The 11675-nt window shown below is 33.0% G+C and overlaps 1 protein-coding gene across 1 annotated transcript in view; it reads left to right on the forward strand.

Annotated features, from left to right (window-relative positions):
- The window catches only part of LOC148952705 (uncharacterized), a 120079-nt gene extending 108619 nt beyond the window's left edge, over positions 1-11460 (forward strand). The window contains exons 16-17 of the mRNA XM_089088050.1: positions 1390-1528; positions 3228-11460. Of these exons, the coding sequence (XP_088944176.1) occupies positions 1390-1528; positions 3228-3376 (288 nt within the window). The 3' untranslated portion in view covers positions 3377-11460. The remainder of the gene's footprint in view (positions 1-1389; positions 1529-3227) is intronic.
- Positions 11461-11675: the final 215 nt, after the last annotated feature.

Below are 11675 nucleotides of genomic sequence, written 5' to 3' on the forward strand. Positions count from 1 at the left end.
ACTCCTTACTTACAGTTTGTTACCACGAACTGTTTGATTATAAACAAATCAGGGTTGGAATCCAGTCTCAGAAAGGATTTTGGTGGTAAACATGGATATTAATTTTATGACAACTTCGTATAGGTATCTCTTAGACCCATATTACAAGACTTCCATGACTTGAGTGGATCAGTCTTTCTTAAAACTAAAAACTCCCTACTGAAAATCTAGAAAGCCGTGATAGATGCAGCTGCTGGCAAAGCTTGCCTGGCATTGACTACTGAAACTTAGTCTTGTGATCCTCACAAACTGGCTTGATTCTGTAGTGGCTGAATCACAGGGGTTGTCACGGCACGTGCGTTTACTGATACAGATTTCAGAAAGGCCCAATCCAATTCTCTTGCTATTAACTCTCAACTTGGAGAAGATCGTCAGGGGTAATATACAATTTCTATAAAAGCAGATTGAGGTGTGATCGATTTTGACGAGTGTAATCTGAACAAGGGCTATAATATAAGCCTAGAAGGTATTTTATCTAGCCAAGCCTTTTGGAGGTTCTCAGCAGTATTTGAGAGCCCACCCTCACTTAACATAGTTTCGGAACAGGCTATGCCTTCTTATGGATACAGCTGTGCATGTTTTGTATAAGCATATATGAGTCTATATATTGAATAGATTATTCTTCTTCTCTGCCATTTGCGAAACAATTTTCTATGCTGCATCTTCTCTCCTGGGTATTCACCGGTAGATACCAGAAAAAGCCGAGATAATATCGTTTTCAATATCGATATTTACATTTCGATATTCAATATTTGGTGCGATATGTCGATATACAATATCGCCCGACACTGGTAGGGACTGTTTGCCGGTAGGTCCAAAGCCGTATTCTTTACTTTCTACGGGATTTTTTTTTCTGTTGCTGATTTCATATAAACTGTTAAATGTCTCTTTTGTAAATTGTAAGATTCCAAATGCAATTGAATCACGATAAAGTAAATTCCTGTGAGGATGCCCGATGTCCCAAAACGTGCATGTTCTTAGGCGAAAATTTTACCCCTTTTCATGAGCGGTCTTTCATATCAATAAGGAGAGGCGATTTACCTCTATAACCTACACTTAAACTTAAAAAATGTTTTTGGACTAAGCTTACGGTATGGGTACTGAGGAGGTTCGTCCCCTTTCTTATTGCTGAAATATCTTGATTTTAAAATTGAAGATTACATTCATATGCTTACCAGCAGAGAGTTAGAAGGGAAAAGGGACTATATTAGTCCGATGAACTCCTTCCCCCCCCCCCGAAAACTTCATTATTATGATCCATAAGATCATTTTTTAGTTTCAGATCCATTCAGATCGACTTGACATATACAAAAAAAAATTATAAATAAAAAAATATTATTTCTTTTTTAGTCATCTCTTATGGTTATACCGGTTCCAGTACCCACTCACTCAACTCTAATGAGGAACCATCATAATGTAGGATTGTTGCAAGCATCTCTTGATCTTTGGGACCAGGCAGACCAAATGGTTTTCAGAACTCGCTCTGAAGGTGAATAAACAACGTTTTTTTTTTTTTTTTTTTTTTTTTTTTTTTACACCACTATTCTACGTTATTTTTGTTTGCCATTTTAACCATTAATTTCATTGCTTGTCTTTTTCCTTATATCTAGTTGTGTTGATCTTAAGATAGTAGCCTACTTTCTATATTCGGTTTTAATTTTATTGAATTTTTATTTGTTGTTCTTGTTCTTCAGTATTTTTTTGCATAATTCATTTCCCTTTTCTCAATATTGATATTCTCAATTTAGCTTAAAGCTATTGTAGTGAATAAATCTATTTAATTCTACACATTGGCCTATATCTTGTTAGAGAAAAGTCCATATAATTTCAAATTCATTACTGGAGGGAAGGTATGCCCTGTTTCTGTCTGTTCTTCTCTTTTCTGCTTACGATGGCGATCCAAGCACAAAAGAAATATATCAACGAACCGTTATTTCCAGCAATGATTATTTTGAAGTTGGCACATATGTAGGGAATGGGGGGGGGGGGGTTGTTTTTCTCTAATATTTTGTCACCAACGGGGATTGTATAACCCTTAGAAACAGTCGTAAAGCGAAATACTTTTTGCCATTTTTGCTTGACTTTTTTTTGCCATTTGACTTCTTTTTGCCATATGAATTTTTATCATTGGGGAACGAAATGGCATAGTAAATTTATGTTTTATTTTAAGCTAATAAGCCAATTCACAAATCTAGGGGTTTTCGTTTGGCCATTGTTCACTGATTTGTAAAAATCAGCAATAACAGAGCTTTCAACATACTACTGCTGCTGAAAAAACTTGTCATAAAACAAAATTACTTGAGGGCAACACCCTGTAAAACTGAGTTAGTTCCTTGGCTATCTTAGCTCAAACATGATCTTATTCGAAACATTAATAAACAAGCAAAAGTTTTCAGAATGATGATTTGTAGAAGAAAATATGTGTATTTTTTATGGATAAAACTATATTTAGATAAAACTACACTGATTGACTCCTCTGAGAAAAAAATTGTAAATAGACCCGAAAATGTGCAATAATAGAATACTTTTTCACCAGAAATTCAGTAAAACTCTCCTTGCTTGATTTTTTTTTTTTTTTTTTTTTTTTTTTTTTTTGTTATATTATAGCTCTTGAAAAGTATAGTTAATCAAAACTTGGTTTAGGTTCCTGGATTTTAGTAGTAATAATAGTACAATAATTTAGTATCAATTAACATCCAAAATATCATTAGCAACAAACCCGAACTAATACATTTAAAAAATAAATAGCAAGCAAAAAACAGAAAAATAATAGTAAATAAATTTAAAATTTCTTGAATTTAGTGTTCTATCTCTCAATTTTTACAATATTTGAGAGCAATATTACGTTTTCGATGCAACCCAAAAGAGTTCTTATTTTAGATTTTTTGTAAGTTTTCATTCTCTTCTTCTGTGAATGATGGTGGTGTGTAAGGAATGCACTTTAAGGTCTTTTTTTCATTATTTAATGATGCTGATGATGCTGATTTAGTCTTACTTCTCACTGATGTGACATAGGAACAGGCACTTAGAGTAAACTGATAAACTTTGAATATGCCGATTGTAAAAAAAAAGTAACGAAGAAACGGTACACCACCTACGAATTTCTCATATAAACATTTGAGAAATTATATATTAAACATTAATTTATGTCATTATATATCATATATAATTATAATTTTGTTTTACAGACTTTTTTATCCAACTTGATCACGAATTCGGATCGCTGACTCTTCACAGCACTCTAAGAGAGTTAGTTCGTATAGTGCGTGCTGCAGTAGAAAGACTTGGCAACTATAATAGAGATTGTGCTATTGGCCGTGATGTGAACTGGCCTTAATATGATACAAGTGATCCGAAATCTCTGCAGCCTAGCGGCCTTAAGAACAGTTCACTCAATAGTTGCTAATTGATATGAGATTCCATAGTGAAAACGAAGTGTGAGCTTGCCTTAATACCGTATTTTCGTATTTCTTAGATATAGATAACGTATATGAGGAGGGGTTCTTTTTTAAAATAACTTTTTCGTGAATTTGTGCGAGCAAGCTTGTTGTTACCCAAATGCATAAACGAATCGTTTTCTGTTTTGGTATATATTGCGTCTGTTTTTTCCCGAATTGCTCATGTTGAATACTGACAAGAAATAATGCAAAATTATTTTCCAGCATTTGAGGAACTTTTGCAGTCACCCGATGTTTAAATAACTTTTTAGATGAAAATACCCAAGTAAAAAAAAAACAAAAAAAACGAATTTGCTTTTCTGAATTATTTGTTCTTGTTCATAAAGAATATTTAAGCTTCTTTTCATGTTTAAGCTTAACATCACAATCCGGAAATGTTTTCTTTTCAAAAGTAGTTATTTTTTTAGAATACTACAAATTTGTGAAAGTAAGGAACAATTTTGAATAAGTAATTTTATAACAACTAAGTAATTGTTTTAGGTTTAAATAATTTTTAATAATTGTCAGCTTGAAATTTGTAACAATTATAAGAATTAATAATTTGAAGAATTGAATTTTGATTGATAAACCAAATTTACTTTTCTTCGAGTGAGGGAGACTACCGCAATTCAGGCCGAAAATGTGTGCGCCTTGGCAAAAAAGTGATTAGGCCTTAGTTCTTGTCAGTATATGTTTTAGATATGACTTAGAAAGGTTAAGCTAGAAATTTGATAATGGTTTATTAACAGTGTGTAAAGTGCATTCCATTGAAGACATTTCACGTTCACCTTGTCGTGCTATGTTAATTCTAATTGATCAATCTCTTGCGGGACTGTTGAGCACAAAATTAACACTCTGCCATCGCAGCTTTTACTCTACCACTAGTCTTAACTTGTTCCCTATTTTAAGATTTTTTTTAATTTTTAGGGAATGTTTTTTCTTCTTTTTTCTTTTGAAATATTGACTGTTTGTATCTTTTTAGCCGATTTGTTTTAAGTAGGTAAATAATACCTAACTCGATTGTCTTTTAAGCTAATCGGAATTGCACATTAAACTTTAGAAAATTAATTATTTGGCAGATAAGTTCACTCATAGATGAGATCATAGATGTGCGAATATGGTTCATAGATATATACGTTGCCGAACACAGAGGTAGGGACATGGGGAATTGTCTGCTAAAAACTGTCTGAAGATATATTTCCGTCCACATAATACTATTTTGGGAAAATACGCAGAAATCTGAATATTTGGAATAACTACCCAGGTATTGTTAATCGTCTTACAGCTACTTGCCCACCAAGGTCGTATTCATGTGAGGGGGGGGGGGAGGAGGTTTTTGGGGTTTGAAACTCCGTCCCCCTTCCTGAAGTTTTTGTCTAACTCGTAAAAATGTAACAAAATACGAGTATATAAAAAGAAATTTTTGATGCGTTGTTTAAAGTTTTGTTTTTGTTACCCCGAACAAAATCCTGGATACGCCCTTGTTGCCTATTTAAAAAAGTTGATCGATTTCTATTTATTATTGGCAGTCTGACACTAGTAAACCCAGAAAATTCATGTTTTGTTAATTTTGCTGCTTTTTTTTCGTATGTAATAAGACTCTCTGATAAAGGTATCATAAATAATTTTTTTTTTTTTTGCATTAAATAGTTTACTCAAAACAGTATTTGGTGGTGGAATTAATACTTGATCCTACTAGATTCCGATTTAAAGTATATTTAGTTTTTTATTTTATTACAACTGTATTGCATTTTCTGGTGCTTTTAAAGAAATTTGTCCTTCCTCAAAAATATGTTATGTGCGCACGGTCTGAAGCATTGTCAAATTGTATTATCATCCAACGTTAAGAGAGTGATCTAGTGTTTCTAGCATCTGTTATACAAATTTCAATGAAGTCGCCTAAAAATCGAGAAATACATTATAGCGCCGAGTTAGTGGCGAAAGTACTAATATTTGTAGAAACTTGAGTAAACCTGAGTAAGATCATTTTGCAAGCTTCAGCGTGGGTTTACCGTCTCAAGTACAAAGGGTCCATTAGCGGTTTCTCTCAAGGCACTAGCTATCATCGAAAGCTGTCGAGAATTTGGGGCTTGACTGTGAAATTTAACTTAAAAGACATTGACATTTTACTTCCTTTTGTCGGTGAATTTGGCATTCAAAACGGGTGGCACTACGGGGAACTCCTCAAGCGATCAAATTGCTCAATGATAATTCCTTTGAGCTAATTTTTGACGTTATCCGGTTTGCTAGAACATTTTAAGGGACTGCCCTTTCCTGAACTTAAAAAAAAAAAATTCTGCGAAACAATAAAATCCTCAGTTTCTAATGAAAGTTTTCTGAAAACTGAATATCTCTATCTCCGGCACAAAACGTGGGAAGTTGTATGGTTTTTCAAAGATACTTGGGAAAGTAGGAGTTAGCTATTAAATTTTCAGTCGTTTATTCAGATCTCTTATCCAAGCTATACAAGGTATGACATGAGTGCTCAGTCAATTCTAAATAGTTTGGCCACACAAACTAAAAAAGTTTATAATGGACGAGATAGGGTGGCTCTTAAGTATCTGAGACGTTGGAGGAGCAAAATTCTCTTGGAAAACGTGGCTCAATTGCTGCAATCAAAGATAGAGAACTTACCTCTGTCATGCCTTACCTTTATTTGAGGGGACGAATTAGATACTTTTGAAAGTTTATTGTGCATTTCTTTAGTGGTTTTGTTTTGTGTCTTTCAAAAAAACACGAGCAGAAATAATTGCCATAGTACTGGATGCATTACTTGTATGGTTGTGTCAAGAGATTTTAGTTTTCAATTCTAGCGGTTAGCTTAGACCCTTGTTTTTCTTTTGTGTGATTTTTTAAAATAAATATCTGTATACGCGTATCTGCACACGTCAAGGAATTCCTGTATAATTTGTCGAAGAATAACCTCCCTTTTTGAGAAAATATCTTAAAGCGGAATATTTTGACCAACAATTTTTAATATCGGCTGCGCCGAAGCTGCGTATTCTCATCTTCTTAGAAATACTTGCACAGACATGAAAAATAAGCCCCCTCTCCGCCCCCCCCCCTTCTCACACCCTAATACTAGTTCGCAAGGCTTGCAAGAAAATGTGAGATATTAATGGTTAAAAATGACGTTTTTGGTGACACAAACCCATGAAAATAAAATCCTCCTATATTACTTAATCCTCCGTAATAAAAAAAAAGTCCTCCCTAAATTCTGAGGTTGAAACCAAGGAGGAAGGATCACATTACTTAAAGGATAAAGAGAACCCTGCCATAATAACCCCTACTCTGGGAATCCTCCCTAAATTAGATAAATTTGAAATTTTGTACTTTAAGAATGAAGAGAAATCCGACCAAAAGAACCTCTTCTTCAAAAACTATCCTTAAATTCTAACCTTAAAAGTAAAGAAGAATCCTCAAATTATTTACATGGTATAGAGAACCTCACCATAATAACCTCTTCACTGGAGATATAAGAAAAAGGTCAAAATATGGACTTATAGACATGTCTGTTTAGTCTTCTTTTAAGAAGAAAAATGAGTTTTCCATGACACCAGATTTTGTCCAAAGAAGAAGCAGAACAAAAAATCACTTTTAAAGTAGGATATTTTTTTTAAGTAAAACAAATATAAAATACGTTTTGTTTTTTTCGTACTATTTACGGATAATACTCTCTTTTAATTTTCGAGCTTAAACGATCAATTTGGAACTCAAACCTCATATCAATCAGGTAAATTTCAAATTTAGCATTTGCCAGTGATGACTGCTGTTCATTGCCAATTATTTTGAATAATTAATTGCTGGCAATTAGCGAAATACAGCTCAATCTGCTATAAAAGTGACCATTTCATGTTCAGCCCAACGTTAGGGGTTAAACACATTTTGTTGACCAAGAAGAAGAAAAACAGCCGTTTTGATTTCAGAATAGTGCTAGATTTATTTTCTTTTTTATTGCAGATAATACTCCCTCATCAATTCAGGCTGAATTTCTAAATTCAGGCTGAATCATTGCAAATTTTGACCTTTTAATGTTATGAATGATTGTCTTTTTTGTGGAATTCAGGCTGAATTCCTAAATTCAGGCTGAATCATTGCAAATTTTGACCTTTTAATGTTATGAATGATTGGCTTTTTTGTGGAATCTTATTTTTTCCATTGTTCTATTTATTTACAAAACAGGTTATTCGAGAAACGTTTGTGAACTAACAGGATATTTTTGACCCTCTGCTTGATTTCTGTTGGCAAATATGGATGAAATTATGTCTAATTCTGGCTTTATTTTGCCAATTATGAAGATTTTGCTACCAAAAGGGATAGAAAAGAAGAAAAACAATCGTTTTGGTTTCAGAATAGTGCTAGATTTATTTTATTTATTTTCTTTTTTATTGCAGATAATACTCCCTCATAAATTCAAGCTGAATCATTGCAAATTTTAACCTTTTAATGTTATGAAATGATTTTTTTTGTGGAATGTTATTTTTTCAACAAACATGTTATTCGAGAAACGTTAGTGAACTATTAGAATATTTTTGACTCTCTGCTTGATGTCTATTGGCAAATATGGATGAAATTGTGTCTAATTCTGGCTTTATTTTGCCAATTATGAAGATTTTGCTACCAATAGTGATATTTTTCTTATAAATATTTGAGCTAACAGGATATTTTTGACCTTCTGCTTGATGTCTTTTGGCAAATTTGAATGAAAATATGTCTAATTCTGGCTTTATTTTTCCAATTATGAAGATTTTGCTACCAAAAGTGATATTTTTCTCATAAATATTTGAACTAGGGACAGTAGTTACTCTTCAATATTTGTCCTGTACAGTGGATAGTCTCAACCAATAGTCGCAATGGAATAAATCAATACATTGAGGTGGAGGGATGGGGACTTTCCCGCTTATAGGACAAGTTGGACATTGATACAAGCCTCACATTTCCCCGCTCAAACTACAGTATGTTTTGAAACGCCTGTATGAAGTTGACCAAAACCAATGCATTTTCTGAAGTTTTTAGGTTTTACCGTTGACGTATTTCTCTTTAAACTATATGTTTAGAAAATAAACTGGACGCCATCAGGAATGAGCCAGTGAAGTTTTTAGCCTTTTTTAGTTTCCATGAACCTCGATAAATATTCAAAATATGAACCTTTTTAAGGCCAAATTGACCAAGTGTAAATGCAGAAGACGGAAAGATTCATATTTGGTTTTTATTTGAACGCACCAATAGTCTGGTGAATAAAATGTATTGAATTTTTCATGCTGGCTTAAATATGAAATATTTTCTAAACAGCCGTTTCTAAAATGGACTTCTTTAAATAAGCTCCTAAAATCTTTTTTATCAACAAATGCTATTCTACAAAGAAATGATTTTCTAGTCCTAACCCTTGTTTTTAGAGAATATCCCATAGATACAAGAGGATACATTCTTGGCGATTCAGCCAGTTTCTATATAATTTTCGTTTTTTAATTAGCCTATAATAATTTATATGAATCCTAACCGATACATTTTTCAATGGCGAATATTAAATATTTCAAGGGACCCGATAAACTGTTGAAACGCATAAATTTTGGGATGCAAAAAAGAATAGGCGAAGTCTCGTAAAATCCGTGAAATTTGTTTTCACGAGAAGACTCGGCTGCGTGAACCAAAAATGATTCTTGGACTATAAAAATAAATTCATATTGGTTGTACGTGAAGATGCTGCTTGCCACAGCAAAGTGCCGCATGCCACAAACGATCATAAAAACAATTTTGTCTTGGCTAAAAAAACGTCAAAATCTCTATATTGTACAAGCAATCATACTTTGCTGACCTTTTTTTCTGATGGTAAAATATTAAGATTTTTTATGTATTCTGTAATTGAAACATTGCTTACATTCGTTTCAGTTGATGGATTAGTTGTAATACATGACAAGAACACGCGTCCATGTGAGGAGTCAATTCTGTTGGTTTTCTTTTTTTTAAGTCGACTAGACATATTATTAAAAATGATAATTCAAAATAGCTTTGGAAGTCTTGTTGGAAAACATTGAAATCCCATTTTATCTTGTGTGTGTAACATTGTGGATTGAAATGGTTGTGCTTGGAAGCTAATGTTAAGTAATGAGTTGGCGCAAGTAATTTAACCTGGTGTCAGGTGACATTTGTTTAGAAAGTTGGTTCTGTAAATAGTTTTGATATGGAAAGTAATTTCCGAAGGAGTGCAGTACCAAATGAATTTGGGTTCATTATGCTAATAACTAGATTGACCTGTGTGAAGTGATGCATTTGGGGTGGGGTTATCTGAAGTCTAAAATATTTGATTTTTTTGTTTGTTGTTTTGTTACATTCGCTATTGCATTTTCGCTATTGCGATTGCTCATAACAGACAAGAATTATAGGGTGATCCTTTAAGGTATTCAACCCCCTTAGTATAAGTCAAACAGTCTTAATTAATTTAAAGTGAAAGCCATGTTGTTTGGTATCAGCAACTGTTTTATTATCTTAGATTAAATCTAAAATCTTAGATTTTTTTTTTTATTCATCTCCACTTGTTTTTTAAGCTTTTTGTTGGGATTTGTGAAGCATTCTGCTTCAAATCAAAAAACTCATAAACATGCGCTTTAAATGAACATACGAAAAGGGTATATCTTTTCAAAATCTAGATGTGGAAGGGGGAGGGCAATTTTCGTAATTAAAATACGAAGGAATATAGTCTAGGCCATATCTAGAAGGGTAGGGGGCTGTAACTCCTTCCCCTCGAAATGTTTGTCCGACTCATAAAAACGTAACAAAAATACAAATAAGCAATTTTTTAAAGCTCTCTTTGACCCCCCTCTCCCCCGAACAAAAATCCTGGTTATGGCCTTGAGTATAGTAGGAAATGAATCTGGGTTCATCATACTAAGGATAATAAGATAGAGCAATACGTAGTGATGCATTTAGTCCAGGGGGTTGTGAGTGCGTTTGGCTGTTATAAGCTTTAGAGAGGAAGGTAACCCAATGTTGACCAAAATGTTTTTTATATAATGCCTCGAAAAAATCTCTTGGTATGTCATGCATAGAAGGATATTTCCGCTACAATCTCATTTGTACGGTTTTGTTTACAAAAGGCCAAAAATGCTTCCCTTCTTTAATTTCGTAACATTTTCTTCGAATCGTATTTTATACCGACTTAACGTCTTCACTTATCTGTTGCAGCAATTCAAAAGACGTTATGTGACACTTTTTGTCAAACTGGTATTCATAGCCCGCTTTATCAAATAAAGTTCTTTCCATAGATTGCCCCACTATATTTTTTTTTCGCTTTATTTTGCTCTCAATATAATTAGAAGCTGTGATTTTCTTCGTATCTGCTTTGAACATAAAAATAGTTTGAAGTTAGAGATCTTGATATCATTATTGTTTATCTTATCACGGAGATTGAAGAACTGATCTAAGCAACTCATTGTTAGGTTTTCATGTAAAAATGAAGTGTATTTTACCGTCTTTTGAACTGCTGCATCCGTTTCATGAATTTGATCAACCGTGATTATTTTTCTTTTTTAATAAGAAATTGGTGATTTAGTGATTTTCTTGTTGATTTTGTTTTTTGAGGTGGGAAACTTCGTGTACGATGCAAGAAATTGAGAAACATTTGTGCTGAAAACGATTTGATAGTAGCTTTTGTTAAAGTGGCAGTTCAAAATCAAAGCACTTCGTGTATATTTAAATAAAAGTTTAAAATTAGCCACAAGATGTATCGATTGTTGAGACACTTGTGTATCTGTTTTTCGATTTGTTCTGATTCAAAACTCATCATAGTCATTTTCAAAAATAAATTATAAACTAGAATTTCTCGAAATTCACGTATGTGCTTTGATTTAAAAAGCCGATAATGAATATATGATGAATAATATGTATGCATATATTGAAAACTATTCCACCCGTGATATTAGTCATAAATCTAGCAAATAATAAACGATGTTAGTTAACGTCTTATTAAAAGAATACAAAGATGTTATTTTGTTTATTTGTTATGAAGTTACTGCTCAAAGGGCTGAGGAAAGGGCAAATAGTGAATCTATTTAGTGTGCCCCTTTGCAGCCCTTTAATTAGAAAGATTGTGGTGCATGGAAAAGTATTTCTATATGTCAAAATACCATATATCAACATTATATATAAGCTTTCATGCTTTGCATTGGTGGAAGTTTTTTATTTCTTGTCTCATATTTCGTG

This window comes from Artemia sp. Qi Xiang Cuo, chromosome 4 (assembly GCF_049724085.1).
Source record: "Artemia sp. Qi Xiang Cuo chromosome 4, ASM4972408v1, whole genome shotgun sequence".
In the NCBI taxonomy this organism is placed as follows: domain Eukaryota; kingdom Metazoa; phylum Arthropoda; class Branchiopoda; order Anostraca; family Artemiidae; genus Artemia; species Artemia sp. Qi Xiang Cuo.